General features: G+C 37.7%; 1 protein-coding gene across 7 annotated transcripts in view; it reads left to right on the top strand.

Moving 5' to 3' along the window:
• PIP5K1B (phosphatidylinositol-4-phosphate 5-kinase type 1 beta) overlaps positions 1 to 21,683 on the top strand; it is a 285,086-nt gene that overhangs the window by 173,000 nt on the left and 90,403 nt on the right. For all 7 annotated transcript variants that reach the window (XM_015594528.2, XM_015594529.2, XM_006918403.3 and 4 more), the window contains 2 exons: positions 500 to 652; positions 4,567 to 4,866. In XM_015594528.2, the coding sequence (XP_015450014.1) occupies positions 500 to 652; positions 4,567 to 4,866 (453 nt within the window). The remainder of the gene's footprint in view (positions 1 to 499; positions 653 to 4,566; positions 4,867 to 21,683) is intronic.

The raw sequence follows: 21,683 nt of genomic DNA on the forward strand, positions 1-21,683 counted from the left end.
GGAAAGATCTGGGCTGGAGATACAGATGTTAGAGTCATCTCCTTATTGAAACCGTGAGTGAAAGTAACTCTATGACTAGATGACCTCCCATCGGTGAATAGTGAGAGGAGAATAGCCGTTGGTGTTTAAGTGACAAATATACAATGTGGATTATACCTTTGATTGTTATCTTATGGGCACTTGCTGGAAACAGCACCTTAGTCAACACTACAGTTTGAGTTATCTCATTGAATAGATAAAATGATTTATGATTCTATCATATAACAGTGGGAGTGAGAAGGGCATGTCTGTTTCCCATCATAGAATTATTAAGATGAATGGATCACTTAAAGTTTTAGAAATCTCACCAAGAGCCTTCTTAGTGTACCTAGAGCATTTTTTCTTTTTTTTTAAGCTCAAGGAGAGCGCTGCTTGTTTCAAAATGGCTAAGATACATAATGTTTGGAAGCACCGTGTACATTAAATATATTTTTAAATGTTTATTTATTTACTCTTGTAGTATTCCATCTGCAGTGAACCTCTAATAGAGCTGTCCAACCCAGGAGCCAGTGGATCCTTGTTTTTTGTGACCAGTGATGATGAATTTATCATCAAAACAGTTCAGCACAAAGAAGCAGAGTTCCTTCAGAAGCTACTGCCAGGCTATTACATGGTAAGTAACTGTACATAATTAAGCTTCTACTTGAGATTTAATTGCTCTCCTCAACAGTTTTTTTCTGTTTGTTTTTTCAGTGACTCTTTGGCATGTTTCTTTGATGAACTTTATTTTGCATTTAGACTTCACTATTTCATTCATTGAATAGATTTTAAAAAGTAAAGTAGAACTGATTAGTAGAGCATAGCTGTCGACTCACTCAGTCCTGGGTTAAATCCCAGTTTAGCCATCAACTGTGTGACCATGAGTAAGCAAGGTAACCTCTGAGCCTTAGTCCCCTCAGTCTTTAAAATCTGGGAAATACCTGTCTCATGTGGTGGTTGTGATAAAGAAAGGATACAGATGGAAGATAAAAGAAGCAATGCATTGCAAAGCCCTTTGCACCCAGTACATAGCAGTAATATAAATGGTTAACATTCATTGACTGTTAAACTATGTGTTTTACACAGCTGTAATTGCTTTGCATGCATTAACTCATTTCATCCTCATAGCAACCTCAGATACTTCAATCATTGCCATTTTGTAGATGAGGTAATTGAAACAGAGATAAATGGAGGAAGTTACTGGAGTTATTCAGCTAGTGAACTGAAGAGCTGGGACTTGGATACAAGCAGGAGGGTTCCCAAAGGCTGTTTGTATCTTTAACCCCTGCGCTACATACCAGCACGTATTCAATAGTAGCTATTGTTAGCCACTACACTTCAGAATTTAGGACTTCATAGGTTGAATGTGATAAGGCAAAAATCACCTCTCATGTAACATTTTTTTTAGAGACAAAGTAATAATAAGCTATTCCAAGCAGAGTTACTAGACATTTAGTCCAATTTTTTCAAAAAATAAACACTTCTAAGTAATCTTGTCATTTTTATAACTCTCATTTCTTTGTACTCTCATAACAGCTATTAATTATCTGTGATTGGAATGACGGCAGGAAGTAGTTTAGATTTCAAAAGCCCCAGTTCAGCTATTCACTTGCTTGAAAGGAGATAACTGTCATCTCTGTTTCAAAACAAAATTGATGAGATGCCACATAGCTCATTTACATGTAAAAAATTATTAAATTCCAAAATCTGCTGGAGATGACATTAAAGTTACTCTCACATATAAATATAGGAATCAGACCCCTAAATAAAAATCTTAGTGGACAGACTGCACAGATTTTTTTAAAGGTTTTGATTCTGACCAAGAAGTTGGTCTTTTTTTTTTTTAAGAGCAAATTGTCTATGTTAGAGAATACAGAAACTACAGAAAAGGCAGAAGAATGCAACCAATTTCAATTCCTTTCCCAGAGATACATATTACTAATATTTGGTATAATTTGGTATATATCCTTTCAGATATATTCTGTTAGTGCACACATTTTAAAATAATCTAAAATTGGGATCAAACTGACATTGTACTCTGCTAACCTGCTAAGTGAGTAAATCTTAAACTTCTATAGTTCTAAGCTTAGACTAGTCTCAAATGAGGCTCTTAAATTTAAATTAATTAAAATTAAATAAAAATGTAAAATTTAGCCGAATAGATGGTTTTATCCCAGTCATGTAAGGTAGTATAACAAACAGTATAATCCATCCCATTAACAAGAAAAAAATAGGTATATCATGTGGTTATTCAAATAGATATTGAAGAGAAACTAAGGCACTCAAAATTCAACATTTTCTCTTAACTAAAAGTCTAAAAAATGGGACAATTTTTTAACATAATAAGTAAACAAATGAATATACACATATTATATCTTTATCAGTCTCCAGGAGTTCACATATCTCAGAGAAGAACAAGAGCCATTTCATTGGAAATAATAGAAAAAGACAAGGATGCCCTTCACAATGGTCCTTTCTGATATATTTGCTTGAATTCCTGCCAGTAAATCTGGGGTACAGAGAAAAATAGAAGAAAAGCGTAAACACTGTTCTCTGCAAGTGATACGAAAATAAACTAGTAGTTTCTAGAGGTGATAAGAGTCCAGCAGATTTGCAAAACAGAAGATAAGTCTACAAAATTCATTGTATTCTATTATATAGATCATTAGAGTTGGAGAATATAAGGGGAAAAAAGATGCCATTCAAGATGAAAATAATTTGTAATGAACATTATTAGAATAATAAAGATAAATTAATGAAGACATACTGTAATTCTGATTAGGAAAGCAAGTGAGTATAATATATGAACAATAATCCAAAAAGATTTTGCATAATAAGAACTGTAAAATACGTGAGTCTACAAAAAGAAATGTGAGACTAATATGAAGGAAACTACAAAATATTATTAAAGGACATAAAGATATGAAATAGTAGAGATATGCATCATCCCTGAACTCAATATTGTAAAAATTTCAGTTATCCCCAAATCAACTTATAAATCCACTCTAATTCCAATTTTCTCAGAACTTGACAAAGTCGATTCATCTGAAAATTGAAACAACTATTATTTTTAAAGCATTTAAAAAGTTAAACAGCGAAAAAAATTAAAATGTTGAAGGGAAAAGTTTTAAAAATGGACAAAACATTTTTGACAAAGAAAGAAATGATTGGCCTCTCTTAACATATACCAAAAATCTATAAAACTATACTAATGTTAAAAATACAGTAGAATTGTATTAGTACAGTTCTAGATAGATAGATAAAGGGGTTCAAATAACGTGTCCAGAAATAGACCCATGTGGTTTCACAATTTGTTTTATGATTTAGGAGGAACTTAAACTTAATTGGAAAAAGCAGACTATTCAATAAATGGCTACCCATTTGAGAAAAAAATTAAATTCCCTATTTCAGAACTTTCACACACAAAAAATAATTCCATATGGTGTAAAGACCAAATGTAATGACCAAAACAGTTAAAGACCTGGAAAAAAATAGAAGAAATTTGTAACTTTGGGATGTAAAAAGCTTTTTGTTAAACAAGAAGCCAAAAAAAAAAAAAAAATCACAAGAAACAATGTGACTACATCAAAAGTGAAAACATCTATACAATGAAAAAAATACCTGGCACAAAATTAAGATAAGCACATAGAATATACCTAGAATGACACAATGACAGTGGGAACACTAGTTTCTTCAAAAGCTGGGAATTGAGGGAAGGACCGGGGATGGTAGAGAGACTATTATATATATGTCCTTTAACGATTTACTTTCTTTTAACATAGACAAAAATAGGCATGTGTTCTTTGTTTTTATAATAAAACAGACAATATACTGAGAGAAAATATTTACTTTATATAGAATAGGAAAATGGTAACCAGAATATATCAAGAACTCTAACAAAGACAAAAACCTATAGAAAAGCAAGCAATAGGATTAACACAGAATTATCTTTGAGGTGGCTAAAATACATCAAAAATATTAAATTTTTCTAATGATCGGTGATATTCAAATTATTAAAAACAAGTTTCCATTTTTCACTAATCATTTTTACAAAGATTTTAAAGTTTAATACTCAGCACTGGTAAGAGTGATAATAAATATGCCATCTTAAGAAAGCATGCGTGTAAATCGATCTGGCCAGTTTGAAAGGCAGTTTTTCAAGAGCTATTAAAATTTAAAATGTTCATCTCTTACATCCAGCAATTAATTTTCTCTTTAGCTACCTTACAGAATAGTCGCACATAACACTAATTAATTCTTTGCCCATTTTTACTTGGAGCTAATGTAGAACCTTCTGTCCATTTTTAATTCAGCCATTTTTAATGTCCTGAGTTTCGAAAGATAAAGTTGCTGTTCCAACAAGCCAATTTAAGAACTAGATTAGAAACAGCAAAATTTTAGCAATGACCATTAATAAAGATAATCACATTCCATTTTTAATTATTATATTAGATTTAAACACATCTTTAACTATCATATTAGATTTATACACAGCTTATTTTGTAAAAGTAGAGATTTTAACTGTTTTTCCCCTTTTTCTCTTTTTAGAATTTAAACCAGAATCCAAGGACTCTTTTGCCAAAATTTTATGGACTGTATTGCATGCAATCAGGGGGCATTAACATCAGAATTGTGGTAATGAACAACGTCTTACCACGCTTCATGAAAATGCACTTTACATATGACTTGAAAGGCTCGACCTATAAGAGAAGAGCATCCCGAAAAGAGAGAGAGAAATCCAATCCCACATTTAAGGACTTAGATTTCCTGCAAGACATGCATGAAGGGTTGTATTTTGATACAGAAACATACAATGCGCTCATGAAAACGCTTCAGAGAGACTGCCGGGTAAGGAAATGTCGTTCTGCGATTTCTTTTGAAGAGTCTTTTGTGGTAATGTACCTTTGTAAGAAATGTCCCTAGGAGACACGTGGAATTCCATTGTTCCCAATCCTAGTGCTGATCCATGCTTCCCTGCTGTAGAAGGGCTCGGTGGACGATGCGGGGATTGTCTAGAGGGTTTGTCGGCTTTCTTTGATAAAATGAAACCAGAATTGTTTTGCATTTCATCCTTCCCTGTGGGAAGGTAGAAGGAAAAGAAATTTAGGTTTAATGCAATGATTAGGCCAAACAGAAGTCTTGGAAAAAGCAAGATTCTAACTGGAGAGAGAAGTTCAGAGAAAATGTTCTTTGTGGTGTTGGTAAGCGGATTCCTGAAAGTGCAGTGTGGCTGCAGAACCGTGTGGGAGCCCATTTGCTCAAAGTGTCTCATGAATCGGAATAAGAGGGGATCAGGAATGAAGCTTGACAGAGCAAATGCCATTCCACACAAACCTAGCCAGAGTGAATTTCAAAGGTTAGGAGAAAGTCATAATCCGAAGTACCCACACTGCAATGCGAGGGGTCGGGGTGGGGGAAGGGAGGGAGGCGGAAAGTGAGTAAAGCCCTGGGAAGATTTTGCTGATATGGTGAATTTACAAAGTAGGTGAAAGTCCTTTTGGATAAAAAGATGAAAATGTGACTCTGATGGGCTCTGAAGGATGATGATCATTTCATTAACAAATTCTCAGGAATGTCATTTCCTGGCCCAGACGAACTTAGAAGAACTTGGGAAAGGTGGGCAGAAGGCATGCTGGTGCAGGGTTGGGTCCAGGCCGGACCAGTGCTTTCTGGAGGAGCAGAATAGGACTCTCAGTGCTTGGTCACTGGGGAAAAAAAGGGCGTGTCTCCCAGGCTGTGGCTTTCTGGGCCCTCTGTGGACCTCAGCAGATGACCACATTGTTGCAGAGGAGGGAAGGACCCTTCTCTGACAGACTCGAGCTCACCTGAAGGTGAGGAAGGCAGTCTAAGCACCCATGTAATGTGTAAGATGGGGAATCCTCACTGAGAAACACAGCCCTACTAGTTCCGGGTTTTTATCTTTCTGTGTGTTCTAACACGTATGGTAACGTACAAAGATGTGTTCTTGGAATTGTTTGTTTCATTGATAGAGATGTTGCTTCACGGCTCCTATTCTTTAGCTATAATTTTGAATGCTTAGAATGTGCCAGGCTACTCTTAAGATTTTTAACACATCGTTTCATTGAATTTCTCAGCAACCATTTGAAGTCAGTACTATTCATGCTCCCATTTTAATTGATGAATAATTAGCTTCTTAAAGAGATTAAGAAACCTGTCTGGCATTACTTAACAAGTCAGTGGCAGAGCCCATACCTGTTTGGGTACAAAGCATGTGCTCTTAACAGTTGAAATGTAAATATTCACTGGAAGGATTTTTTTAAATTATTTTTTTAGATGTCAGGGGAAGAACAGTGGGAACCGAGCAAACAGAATGTCCAGCTGAGCTATTCAGATATCTGAGTGCATATGAGTGATTTATGGCTTTCTTTAAAAAAGAAAAAACAAATTTTAGCATAAACCTTTTCCTGTGCTTTTTCTGCCCTTAGAGGATGTGGGTGAAAAGTGACTCAATTCCCCAGAGTTTTGTACAAGCCTCTCCAGTTTTAGATTTGCTGTGTGTGTGTGTGCGTACGTGTGCATGTGCACACTCTTCTTGCCTCTTTAATATGAAAAGCCTTTTTTCTGCTGTCTTCTAAAACCACAGGCTTCTATGCCAGAAAAAGAAAAGGTCAAATGTAAAAGATCCGTGGCTCAGGATTTGTCTGTTTATTCCTATTTCCTGGGCCCAATACTGATAGAACAAAGTCAAACACGACTTTAAATCAGGAGTTGAGACCCTGGAGATTTGCCTTTTTATATTTTGGAATATTTGTTGTTCTAAGGAAGATAAAGGTCATTGTAGAGGTATCCTAAGGCTAATTCTTCTCACTCGTTGCATCTTGTGTGAGACACAGACCACAGAACTTCTTAAATTGTATGCTGCATTGATCTTCAGAGGGGCTTTTCTGGGGTGATATGAGATCGTGTAAGTGCTGCACTGTGGGGGAAGCTGAGCCCCTTCTATGATCTGCCTCAACTATGACCAAGACCTTTGTGATCTGAAGTCAGCAACTGGTTATCTGAGCAGAGCTGCCTCAAGGAAGGCATGTTGCTGAAATGATAGAGTCTAATATTTAATAGTCATGGACCTCTTTGCAAAACTGATGAAAGCTGTGAACTGTCTCCCCAGAAAAATGCCCATCCATACAACAGTTCAGGAATCCCTTGGAGCTCAGTGTTCCCCTGCACGCACGCATGCACACGCGTGCGCGCGCACGCGCGCGCGCGCACACACACACACACACACACACACACACTCCCCCCATCCTTGAGCCATACGGCAGTCATCTCTCTTTCTTCAGGTCATCTTCTGAAGGTCCAGCTCCTTGCATAGAATCTGTTATTGGCGTCGCTAGGAGTGCCTCTTGCCCTTACATCTCCCTCCCTCTGCGGAACTGAGCTTTGATGCCTCCCTGTTCAGATCAGGGAGGCTGTGAGGTCACTTCAGGGCTGATGCCAGGTCAGGAATCTCTGCTGTTAACATTCTTCTAAGTGGCGTGGTCATGTTGAGGCTCTAGAAACAAATCAGTCAGCAGACTGTATTAACATGTCGGCAGCCCAGCCAGAGAAAGGTGAACTAGATCTGTATCAGGATACATCCTTTCACTCATTTATCAGACATGTATTGCAAGCCTACTGTATGCCACTATGAGGCTAATGATCTCCATTTTTAATCAATTGCCATACAGCATATTAAGTGCAATGATACTATTCTAAGACATTGTGAGTGTCAGAGTAGATGACATTACAGCTTGGTTTTGAAGGGTGAGAGGAGTTCCCCAGGTAGGCAAAGCAGTAGGAGCATATTTCTGGAAGATAAAACAATATAAACTAGGCATGAAATAGCTTTATGCATTCCAAGAACTAGAATTGTTTGGTATAACAGTGAGGGAGAGTATGTGAAGTAGGAGAAAAATGCAGTCAGGAGCCAAATAATGTCAAAAGGTTTTCTGGTGGTGCCAGGGTCCTCTTAAGAGCTTAGAAGTAGCAAATCCAAGAATCCCAGACCTTTGGACCTCAGCTTTTCTATTGTTCCCAGATAGATATAAAACTCCTAACCTCTTGCTGACCTCTTACTTTCTGTCCCCCATCTCGTCTTATTTCTGCTTGATGTCTCAGACCCCAGGATTCCACTTCCCTTGAATGACTGCTGGCCAAAAGATACCTGTATGACTCATAGACCCAGCTTGACCTGCGTTCATTGCTCCCCGCTCCGCACAGACTACGTCCCTTATTCCTCATCAGAGTTGCTGCTTCTAGACATTGCATCCCCCCCACCCCATTTCTTTCCCCAGCTTCCCCATTCCAGCCTCAGACCTTTGTCTATAAGCCCATCTCAGACCACCTCCTCCACATAGTACATTAGCCACTCAGAACTCTTCTAGAAAACTGAACTTATTTTATACTTCAACCCTGCTAAGCCCACAAGATTCAAACAAAGGGCTCTTTCCAAAGACAGGGATCCAGCTCTCAGAGTTCTCCCCAACCCCCATGTTTCTGTTTTCTATTGCCCGTGTCTGGGAAAAATGGACATGCAAATAATTGGGTTCCCTTTCTTAAAGCATTTCTCTCCCTTGGCCTCACCTTTTCCTGCTGTGACAGCCATCTACCCCCATAAATGAACTTGGCTCAGGGTATTGCCAAGACATCACAGGTCACTTGCTGTCAGAAACAGGAGATAAGATTTATTCAATCCATCCCATGTGACAAACAAGCTGAGAGTCATGTCCTATTTGACAACTGCTCTTCCTAAGTACTCTGTAATGTTCCCTCCAAGCCTGCTCCTTTTCCGGTCTTCCCTGGCCCAGGAAACAGGATCATCACACAGCCAGTTGGCCAGATCAGTACCCTGAAGCTACCTTTTCCTTCCTTCCTTCTTCTCTTAATTCTTTCTCCACATTCAGTAAGTTACTATGTCCCATCCAGTCCGCCTCCTAAATAACTCTTGGATCTGCCCTCTCCTCTCCATATGTACAGCCACTGACTTGATTGAGACTCTGATAATTCATCTCCTGGAGTCTTGCAGTAGCCTCTTTATAGGTTTCAGTGTCATTTCCTTCCAGCACATCCGCAACGCTGCTGATCAGATAACAACCAGCTCCTTAGCTGAGGTTCCCCTCTGCCTTTGGGCTGAAACCCATACTTCCTAACTTGGAACATTAAAATTCTTCCTGATCTGGTCCCTGCCACTTCTCCACATGCTCCTTCAGCTTCCTTCTTCAGCTTTCTCTCTCTTCTCTCCCAGATTACTCCCTATTCTCCAGCCATTCTGATCTACAGGACACATTCTGTAAAGGTTTTGGCCTTTTCATGTATGTCTCATGCCTGGACCATTCTACTCCTCTCTTCTTCACCTCATCCTCACCTACTCATCCCAGGACTACCCTGTTGTGGTTCCCCATCCTCTTGGGTTTACTTCTTTTGTGGGATTTAACATACTGTTTTGTTTATTCGCATGTAGATCCTTGAGGCTGAGGTTCAAACCTTAATCTCTTTCTGTATCTACATTGCCTGGTGCTTAGTAAAAGGTAATTGACATTTGTATTTGAACAAAGGAATAAACACAATAAACTATCTGATGAGAGAGAGGTTTAAGATACCTCCAAGAAAATCCGTCTTTGGTGACTTTTGTGTATCTAGCTGTTTTTTAACTCGTTTCCCGTTTAGAGAAAAAGTGCAGCTTACTGCCAGTGTTAATTTAATTTTCCATAAACACTTTGAGGCTGAAGCAAATCTGATTGGTTTTCGATGTGCAAATAAAATATAAAAACTGTTCTTGGAGTTATTTCTAAACAGAACTTGTCTCTAATCCTAATGTAACAGATATATATACTTAAATCGAATTCATCAAATCAATCTTCTGTTAACAACTGTTCAAGAACGATGTTAACATCACGTGTAGGAACGCTATGTTTTCTAGGATTTGACATTTTCAGTGATTGAGAATTACTACATTTTTATGTGGAAATACCACTACTAAAAACAGAATGCTATAAATAGAATGATGTCCTTTGTTTCCAAAAACTATCAATATACTAGAGCAATGTGAAAATAATAATAAAAGCGAGATATTTCATGGCAAACTTTGGGGGTAAGGTTAGAACTGTAACCCGCGAGTTATCTCGGGGTAAACGCTGCAGCCGCAAGCACTGCCAGCGAGATTCTTGGGGCAAATGGGAAATAGGTTAAGTTCTGCCCATTTGGGAGCAAGGATCCAGTTTCACTGCAATGCCTGCCAAACATGGTGTTGAAAATTTTAAAAGCATATGATCTCTGTTTTGAATCACTTGGGATTATTTGAAAAACTGTACTCTTTGTCCCTATATTAAGTCATTTGTGTAACAAAAGTATATTTATGTTGCAATTATTTACCCATAGAAGCAATGTTATAAGTAGTCATTAGATTTTTATTTCATTTAAAACCAACCCCTGTCTCCCTTAGGTGTATGTACTGTCTCTCCAGCTAGACTGTAAATGCCTCAAAAAGGCCACAGCTCATTCCTTTACCTCTCTGCAGCTGTAGTACCTGGTTTTGTAGACAATACCTATTAGAGGATTGTGATTTCAAACTCTCTTAATTGGAAATTTGTGTATTAATTTTTGGAAAAACAATTAGGAACTATTTTGTATTCATTTTTAATTTACTATTTAATTTAAATTTCTTCTCTGACATATCTATAAAAATCTGAAGCATCCCTTATCATTTAATTAAGTTGATAAATTGTTACATCCTGCCAAATTTATTGATAACTCTGGGGAAATAACATCGACAAAGAATATTAGTGAGAATGTGTGTTTGTGATCCAAATATTTCTTATTCCTACAAGTGGGACTCAGACACAGTTTTGATCATTAATGACCTAAATGACTTATTTCACATTTATTATCATTTTCGTTGAGCAGAAAAGTTATTAATTTTTAAATAGTATGGAACCAATTTTCTTTTTTTACACAAATATCTGTCACCATAAATATTAATAAGTTCTCAGAATTTAATGAAACCAGCTTTAAGAATACTGAGACTTTTCGATGTGCAAACTGGGATCTTTCTAATCTTGTGTGGCGAGCTCTAAATTTGTAGATCAGATTCTTCTCAGATATGGGCATGTTTGTATGGATTGCACCGTGGATTATTTTTTATAATACTAAATTTAGCTCTATAGCTAGTTGCTTATCCCTCAGCTATAATATTATTTAACATTATATTTTTTTGCATTTAGTTTAGATAGTTTCTTCCCCTCCCCCCCCCCTTTTTTTAGGCAAGGCAACTAACCCTTGGTTGACCTCACAGATTGCAAGGATCTTGTCAGCTTACAATCCCTTATTTTTTATTTTTTACGCCTACAGCACCTGGTATTCCTAGGTGCTCTCCCATCCAAGTAGTAACCAGGCCCAACCCTGCTTTTTTTATGTTGGCTACCTTCTCAGTTACCATTAAAGAGGAAAAAGTGCTTCAGACCTAATAGAAAAGAGATGCACATCTCTCTTACTGATGACAGCACTTTCATTTAAGCTATTTCCTATATCAGTAAGGAAAAACTGGATTTTGTTTTCAGACTTCAGCTAAAGCATGAGACTAGGACAGGAATATCATCAACTCCACATCTCTGTACCATACCTTAAAAGATTAGAAAGGTATAGATAAATTCACCGTCATTCAAATTATGTTCTACAAACACTATTATCCCATGATCTATTTATTTGCTCCATTGTTTTAAATTATGAATTTTGCTATCTATAATATTAGTTGTTTTGATACTATTGCAATAGAAACATAAGGCAAAATTAAAGTTGGTAAACAAATAAATAAATAAAACCATGTCATAGAATTAAAGATTGTTTGAGCTGGAAAGAATCATAAAGTTCCTGGGAAACAGTGGAACAATACCATCCATGCTCTAGTCTGAGAGAAAATGATTTTGAACATAGATGTCTATGCCTAGTCAAGCCAGATTTCCTTGTGAGAGTGAAAATAAAGACATCATCATGTACGCAGGGACTTCTAAAAGTTTTCCACCTAGAAGTCCTCTTTAATAAAAAATTTTATTTTGAAATAATTGTAGATTCACATGCAGTTGGAGGAAACATACAAAGAGATCTCATGTGCCTTCAGCTGATTTCCCCAGCGGCAGCATCTTATGTGACCTTAGAGTGATATTGCAACCAGGAAAGTGACATGGATACAGTCCACTGACCTTTTTCAGATTTCACCAGTTTTACCTGCACTCGTTTGTGTGTGTGCATGGGTGTGCGTGTACATCTTTATGCAATTTTAGGCATATGTAGATTTAGGTAACCACCATAGTCAAGTAAGAACAGTTCCTTCACCAAAATCTCTCGTGCTACCCTCTTATATGTAGGCACAGCCACCTCCCTCCCTCATGATCCCTTCCCAGTCCTTCGCAACTATCAATCTTTTTTTTTTTTACTCTCTATAATTTTGTTATTTCACGAACGCCATATAAATGGAATCATACAATATGTAACCTCTGAGATTAGCTTTTTTCATTCGGCAAAATACCCTTGAGATTTATCCAGATTATTGTGTATATCAGTAGTTTGCCCCTTTTTATTGCTGTGTGCTATTTCATGGTATGGATATACCACAGTTTAACCATTCACCCACTGAAGAACATGTGGGTTTTCTCTAGTTTTTGACTGTTACAAATAAAGCTAGTATAAACATTTGAATACAGGTTTTTGCATAAACATAAATTTTCATTTCTCTGGTATAAATGCTGAGTGCAGTTTCTGCCATGTGGTAAGCACAGGCTTGGTTTTCTAAGAAACTGTCTTACTCTTTTTCAGAGTGGCTGTATCATCTTACATTCCCACCAGCTATGTATGAGAGATCTAGTTTCTTTTCCTCCTCACCAGTATTTGCTATTATCACTATGATTTTTTATTTTAACCACTCTGATAAAGATGTATTTAAGTCTCTTGTTAAATAATTACCTGAGTATATGCTCTATCAAAGGAAAAGATAAATCCAGTAAAAGAAGCAGTTTAGGGATATAGGAAGAGTGGTGAAAATGAAACAGAAAACCTTACAGTTAAGTCTAATGGCTGATCATATATCCGTTGGATTTAATGGAATTGTTAGGGATTAATAAGAAGCCTAAGGTACAGGACTTTACCATGTGTTTCTAATAATAAGAATTTCTATGAGAATTTAAAGGCTCACAGCACTTCATCTCACTCTATAGTCATTGGTATTTCTACATTATATTGTAATTACTTGGGTTCATGTTTAATGTTTGCCTACTAAAATCTGCTCCCTAGGAGACCAGGAACTGTGGGACTGCATTTCCTACCCTTCAAATCCCTCAACAGTTGTCTCAGTGTTAGCCTAAGAGATAACAGTAGCAAACATTTTTAAAATGTGAATCTTACCTAATCAATAAATATAATAAGAGCAGGCTTTGGTAATACCTCACCAACAGTTTGGTATGAAATAGAATTAATGTTGCGAATTTGTGGATAATCATCTGAAGTAAATTTATATTGCTCATTCGGCCAGTGTCTGTTAATGACCAGTAAATTGCAACTGTATTGACCTCTCAACCTACTCAGTTATTTAGGTGGTACCTGGTGTCCCCATTTAAGATTCTACAATACTGTTGTTCATTAGTCTTGGAAAGGTACTGTTGTTTGCCCAGGCTTTTGCCAGTTGCTGCAGTTCAGCTCAAATCAGGTGGAAGATGGAAATTAGCTTCTCTTGGCACTAACAGAAGGGACATGATGGTCAGTACAAATGAGTTTTAGGATAGCTACAAAAATCAAAATACTCTTCTGTGTTGTTGTTCATGCCTTTCTTTCTACCCAAATTGAGTCATTCTCAATATTCGAAAACCAACTGTCCCAAGTTATGGTAGAGGGAGAGTTCCATCTTAAATATAGCCTGTAGGTACCAAAAACACATCGTACATAATACATAATCATAAAATACATATTCAAGATGCAGTAATTAACACGTGATTTCGTCGACTGTAAGAACACATTTCTAAGGCTCAGTTCATCCATAGGTTGGTTCAGTTAACTTTTATTGTGGACTTGCTCTGAGCCAAACAGTGCTCGATGTTATAGGTAGATTCGTTTATTAATCCTCACAACGGCTCTGTGAAGCAAGCGGCATGGTGCCCTTTTGACAGATAAAGTGGAAACTTGGGAGGCTTCCCTAAGGGCACATAGCTTGCAGTGCTGGATCCAGGATTTATACCCAAGTCTCTCTGACTCCAAAAGTCAGGTTCTTTCTTCAGTACATTCTCCTTAAGAGGCTTGTAGGTGTAATGGAGGAAAGTCTGCTAAAATGAAAACATTAAGTAATGACATAGACGGATGGAGACAGGAAGAGCTGGAAGTGCCTGATGGCTGATTTTCTAGCTCTGATAATAAGCTATTGGAGAAGGTGCTATAGGAGTTAAGAAAGGACTCTGTCAAAGTAGAGAAATTGGTTTAGCCAGGGCAATGAGTTAATGAAATCTTGCAACTACTTCCAGTAAGGCGTGAGAGAGGAAAATAATGCCAGTAACTGAGGAACACAAAGAAAAGTTAGTGATCCAAACACTTAATTTTAAAAGTGTGACGAAAAGCATAATCAAGCACACTGACACTTGCCAACTGTTACCAACCTGTGTGCACATGAAATCCTATTAACTTGAAAGCAAAATTCTTTTTGAGAAATGTGATGGTTATAGTGGAGTTGTTTTTAAAGATTTGTTTTTCAAATCTCGTGGCAAGGGAGATCAGGGACTAGGTGTGTGCCATTGAATCCTGTGTGAACAGCTTTTGAGAATTCTCATTAACTACAGAAATTGAAGGATTATCAAGCCAGTAGTTGACTTTTTAACCCTCACTTCAAACCAAATGGAGTATTACAAAAATTTCTACAGGAAGAATAAAAATGAGAGACTGAAAACATCTTCCTCGACCCTAAGAAGCAAACTTTTCTTTTTTTTCCTAAAAGAAATAGTACCTAAAAATTAGAGAACACACATATTTCCTCAGGTGGTGGTGGTGGTAATGTGTCTAGCTAGCTTTCATTTTAAGTAATTTATCACTTGGGAATTATAATCCAACTTAATGTTAGCCCAAGTCTTTGGGCTAATGAAATGATGCTATATCTAGTATTTTAGGGTTCCCTGCTTTTGTGTGACAAGAATCTACCTATCTTTGATTTTAGACATGATCCTAAGCCTAGAGGTAAGGTCAATGTAGGTCCCAAATGGGAGGATTCACAAAGTATTTGAGTGGAGGGAGCAAAGGGAAGGAAATGTCCCCACAGGCCATATCCTCCTCCCTATTGGAAATCCTGGGAATCCAGAGAGAAGAGCATAGCAGGAAGGGGAAGTGGCCACAGGGGAGCATGACAGCAGCAGCCCTGGCTTTCAAGATGTACCTTGAAAGCTTTTGAGGTTGACCACTGTGGATCGGTTGTGGATGCCAGTGTTAAGTCAGTCGCACAGATGACCATGTGAAATAGAGCAGGGCTGTAAATACTCCAGCCAAAGGATACAGAGGGATGGCAAACCTTAGCAACTTACAAAATGGAGTTGAGGCTCCACAGCTTAGGAGAAATTTCTGAAATCTGGTGAGGGACTGGGTTACAGGGAGTTAAGGGGTATTTGAGAGTTTTCGGGCTCCAGGAAAATGTTACAAAGTTTAGAAAATGATTCAGAAATATGCCTTGTGGTATGTTACTCAGCTTGCTATGCACCTGTTAAACACAGTCTTATCTTTAACTTAGATAACTGAGAATACTTTTAAAGGAGAAAAATGGGATTGATTTTTATAGGGCTTATTTTATTCATTCAACATCCAGTGCACATTTACTGAGTACCCACGATGTTGTAGGAATGGCGCCTGCTTGACTGCCTGTGAAAGGCAAGGTACTTTGGCCACACGCTAGTTCCAGTTCTTTCCAAAAAGGTCATACACTGGCTTCTGAGAGGCTTTGGCTCTTGCATATGGTTTTTCATCCCTGTCTATATCAGTCAACTCTTTATAAGCCTCCCTTCCTCCACAAGTTAATATCTTTGATGTCACCAATGTTCTCCCATCGAAGACATTTCTAAGTTTAGAATTTTGACCCAGCAAGTATCACTCTTCTCACTTTTGTCCCTATATGGGGAGGTAAAAAATCTCCATGGGAGAATTTCTGCCTCCCCTTAAGAGTGAAATGGCCAAAAATAATGTTATTAAATGAATTCGTATGTTAAATTTTAACTTTTCATTAGAAAAGATACATCTGTGTACTTTCCTACATGCATACTTCAAAAAAGCATTTTTAAAAGATACATAGTCCACTGGATGTGTCAGCTGTCCATAGCTATTAGGAATGTAGGGAAGTTAAAACCTAATGTTTATTTAAAATATCCTCATCCAGCCTGAATCTGAGTCTGGCTGGAGTCCGCATCTCGTTAACTTCCCTTCATTTCTGCACACGAAGAATTCCTTTGTAAACTTTGCCTGATTCAGCCAGCTCCAGTTGTTCCAAAGACGAGCTCTTCTAGATGCCAACTCAACATGTGTAGCATTTTCACCAGTACCTGGTAATCATTCTTCAGGTGATGACGGACGTTCTTTGGAGGTGGGGAGTTGCCATCCTGCGATAGTCCTCTTTCTGAAAGAGCTAGCCACCTTTTTTTTCTAGATTATTAGTAATTTCAGAAAAAAATGTCAACAACCGAATTTTCATGGAACAAAGAAAGCAGTGAATCCAGGTTGCAGGTTTACTTTCTCTATGCTCAGATATGCAGGGAAAATAGGGCTTCTTAATTTTCCACGGCTAATCTTGCTCACTAAAACCTACTTCCCCAAATTTAAATTTACCAATTCATAATATTTCAGTCTCTTCTGATGTAAACAGTCACCTCAATTAAGATAGTCTCCTTATTAAAAGTTGTACTCCCTTGCAGGGCTAGTGTAAATTGTCCCTTTTATTACTCCATCTTTTTTAGGTAAACACCATTGGAAATGTAGGGTCTCGATTACATGTTGACAATGCACAAAGACAAGAATATAGCTACGGGCCCCTCCACTTTCCACCTCAAACCATCACCCTCATGCTGTGTGGGATGTGGCATTGAGTCACCCTTTTATACTTTCTTTAATTTTGACCATGTACATATATAAATATTTAAAAAGTAAATTATAATACTTCAAGACGCCCAAAGAATTCATTTCTAGTGATACTTTGCACAACCCAGGTTTTCCGTCACTCCTTAAAATGCACACTGTAGGTAGGTACTTGCTGTTTTTAAATTGTAAGTTGTTCAGTACCAGTGGTGACTTTCCCAGACCTAAGATTCTTTCTGCCCCGTGGAAACGCTGCGGTGATCTCAGAGGATGGATTGGCTTGATTTCTCTGGCTTCAAACCACCACAGGAATCTCGTTTGACAAATCCTGCCTCACCTTCCTTCTGAATTAATAATACATCATTCAGCAAATCGTTTTGAATTCTTGCTGTGCTTAAAACTCTGTGCTAAGTCCACAGGAGGTACAAAAATTGAATAGGATATTGTCCTTGCCTCTAAGAAGCTTCAAGTTTAAACTTTAAGTTTATATCATTTAAATCTTATTTATCATGGACTGATTCTCCCATTCTTCTTCTCTCTTTGTTGATGAAAGTGGGCAGGGGAGTAAGAGTACTTAGCGAGAGAGGCAGTTCTTCAGAGGGGTAGACTGCAGTAGACAGTGATGAGGATTCAGGAATTCACCTCACATTGAAGTGGATGTGGAAACTTGGACCAAGCATGGCCTCTGAGTCTCACTGGGCAGCTGGCCAGCCTCTAGGCTCTTGGCCATTAAACCACAAATCATCCATGGTGAAGCCAACTAGAAGATATATAATATAATTGGAAAAACTTGGCAATTTTAATATAAAATATTACTTTTAAATGTGTTTACAAAATAATTTATTAAGACATCTTTATTTGTAGAAACAAAGTGTCTATAAAGAAAAAACATTTAAAACTCATCCAAAGTAGTTGATAGGTATATACATACACTCATATATAATCTTTTGACATGATCGATGGCTACTTCGAATGCTTATAAGGTATTCCTCTATTACTTCCAGCTTTTTGAGTGAGCAAAAAAAGCATTGGTACAGATCAATCTAGCACAGCCCAGAATTCTAAATCACCCTATTAACACAGTGAAAAACACATTATTGCCATATCTAGGCTATAGATTGAATATTTATTTCAGTCTGCTTTACCAGCCAAAATTATATGGCTTGTCACAGCCTGTTTTTTCTCCTTATTATATTGGCAAGGAACACTCTGTGCTTTATTGAGGATATTAAGTTAGAAAGGCTACATTCAGCATTAACTTGACTTGCACATGCAAGAAATTCTGGAGCTCAACTCCAAGGGGCCTATCCTGGAAGGAATGGCAGATCCTTGGATTCATTTTTCCCTGAACCGATGTGTCCAGGAATGTCTATTTGCATAAATTCCCTAGGATACTATTTTGAATCATCTTATATTGTGGAATTAACACAAAGGTTTTTGCCAATCATTCACCCTTGATTCAGGGACCATACTACAGGCCAGTCGGAAAAATTACTCAAGGCCCTTGATATACCTTTCTGTCAGCTCCACATTTTGTTAACTTGGTTGTTCTTTTGATCTTTTATCGAAGAATGGTCAGGGGAGATGAGTATAGACCATAGCAGCTTTTCTGCTTTAACCACTTTAGTTAAGATCCCAAATTATGAATTTTTATTTTTTATCTGTACTGTCTCTACCCTATCATCAGCAGAGATAGTGGTAAGTTAACACTGAACAGGTATATAAATGCATTTTATTTAAGTGTATTTCATTTCAAAGGAGTGTATTAAACTTTATTTTTGGAAAGTACAAAGAGATACAAAAGTGGACAGGATATTACACGGAAACCCCATGTAACCTATAACCAGCTTCAGTAATTTTCAACTCATGGCCAATCTTGTTTCATCCCACTGTCCCCGTCCTCGTAGAATTTGAAGCACATCCCAGACATCACGTCATTTTACCCATATATATTTTAGTAAGAACTCCAGTTTTTAACTGCGGACTCCTTTTTAGAAAAGTAACTGTAATGCCATTATCATACCTTTACAAAATTAATCATTCTTAATAATCATCAAATAGGTAGTCAGTGGTCAACTTTCTAATTGTTTGAGAAATTGCTTTTTTACTTTGGATTGTGATTTAAATAGGGCCTACTTGTTCAGCTCCACCCCATCACTTCTTTTTTCATTGTTAGAGTATTTACTGAAGAAATGGCTTTGTTTATCCCATAGTCCAGGTTTTGCTGATTACACCCTCATGGTTTCTCGTGACATACTCCTCTCCTGTTTGACCTGTAGATTGGTTGTTGGATGTAGAGGTTTCATCAAACTGAGGCTTGACTTCCTATCTGGTGTTGTTTCCTCCTGTCAGGAGACACAATGTCAGAATGCCTTTCTTTCTGTGATTTTAGCAGCTGTTGATGACCACTGACTAGATTCACTAATTCATTAGGGGTTTTAAAATGGTGATGTCCTCATTTTATCACAGATTAGCTAGAATGTTCAAAGGACTTCTAAACAAGAGAGTGCCTGGCACACAGTAGGTGCTCAATAAAATATTAATTGAATGTATTAATTTCCATAAGAACCCCTGTGATGTGAGAAATTATCGTGTGCCTTTGATAGAAAACTTGCTTGCCTTTGATAGAAAACTTGCATCGCTTTTCATCCTAGAATCACCATCCTTCTCCATTTTGCATAAAGCATTACTTACAGATTACTTAAGTTGCATTATCCTTGCCACTCTCAATATCTTTTGGTGCTGGGTATCATTTTAAATGTGGCCGTTTTTTGAAGTTCTTTTAGACTTATCTGATGATTATCCTTTCTCAGTCTTATGCCAGCTTAACTTTGCACTCCTGACATACTGGAAAAGCAGAGAAAGTGAGGACAGGAAAACTAAGGAGGCCCTGAGATGTGTTTCAGAACAGAGCCTCCACCTTAGGGCCAGCACCAAGCACCTTTTAACCTGTTGGAGTGGTTGAAGGTCTTTGCAGTTGACCCAGCCTGTGACACACACTATCCACAAAGGCTTCCTAAAAAGAAAAGTGATATTTTTACCAGACTCCAAATTCAGCCTTGTTTATCGAAAACAAGCTTGCCTTTTATCATCCATTTAGTTGTGTGTCTACAAAACAGTAAATTAAGAGTATCTGTAAATAACAGCTTGAATTTTGCCCTTGACACAGTGTGTATAAATACCTCTAGTGTAGGTCGATTTGAAAACACTGGTAGATTATTATCTTTATTTTTTCTGACAACATACAGCACATATTCACAGTAAATGCTTTCAGTGCTGAAGATTTTTCATGAGCATTGTAATGAAGCACAAGATCAAGTTCTCAAATTTAAGACACAGATGTAGTGCTGTACATTCATATTGTTGAATATTTTGGTATTTACTTGTTTGTTCACATGAAAAGCATTATAACAAATACACATTTCTGTTATGTTCAGAGTGCACAGCAGGGAGCACAAGGTAAAACCAGCCTTTGGTGAGCACAGCAATCTTGTGTGTATCATGAGAAAAATATAGTTACAATCTGAAGTCAAATTTTATTCCAGTGAGGCACACTGATAATGTGCATTGGTTTTCAGAGGGAAGTCTCATTCCCAATATTTTGTTGAGATTATAATTTTCATGCAGGTAAGAGTTTAGACTTTGAAAAACCAGTAAGATTTTAAAACATAGTAAGACCTTCCAGAAGAAACAACATAAGCATCAGGGCTTAATCTTCAGTGCACATTTACGGGTGTAAGGGGTTTCAATCTGACTAGCGTGGAGGTGTCTCTAGGCAGGTATTAAATAACAGAGAAATTGGCTGGAGCCTAGTCGTGAGGACCTTCGGTGTCAGAATGAGGTGGTGGCACCAGGTATTGAAGGTACTGAAGGCTTCAAGCAGGGGCATGACGTGACCTGGTCAAACACAGGTGTCAGGAAGGGAGCAGAAAGGGAAAAAGAGGAAGTTGAAAACAAAACATTAGCAAGGAAGGACGTTTTTATTACAGAAGCTGCAGGATTGAGCAGCTGAACGAAAGGAAAAGGAATGATGGTGTCTGAAATCCACATTAGAATGGTTTCAAAGAAAAGAGAAGTGAGGAGAAAGAACTGCTTTGGGGAAAATGAGAGATTAGGGTTGTAGCAAGTCAGTGTACAGAAGTTTAAAGATGTCTAGAAGGCCATTGGAAGTATACAGGGCTGGAACTTAGGCATGAATTCGGACTAAACTAATATTTTAGGAATTTTCTATAGAGGGATGATAGTTAGACTCTACCTCTAAGTTTTCTCAAATCTGTTCACTTCTCCCTTAAACTCTCCTGCTGCCACCTCATTCAAGTATCATCTCTTACTTGCACTATTGAAATACTCCCCAGTCAAAAGTAGGTACCCCTTATGTGAGGTATCTCCACGGCACCCCGTTTTTCCTTCCCAGGCCTTATTCTGATCTGTAACTCAGGCTTGTATAACTTTGAAGACCATATAGTTGTCTTTTTTACTTACTTCTGAAGGTCCAGCAACTTCCTTGGTGACTGGCACAGACTAGACACTCATCGTTTTTCCCAAGAAAAAAGTGGAGGAAGAAAAGATTCGAAGAGAGAACCTTTGTG

This window comes from Pteropus alecto, unplaced genomic scaffold (genome assembly GCF_000325575.1).
Source record: "Pteropus alecto unplaced genomic scaffold, ASM32557v1 scaffold95, whole genome shotgun sequence".
Taxonomy (NCBI): domain Eukaryota; kingdom Metazoa; phylum Chordata; class Mammalia; order Chiroptera; family Pteropodidae; genus Pteropus; species Pteropus alecto.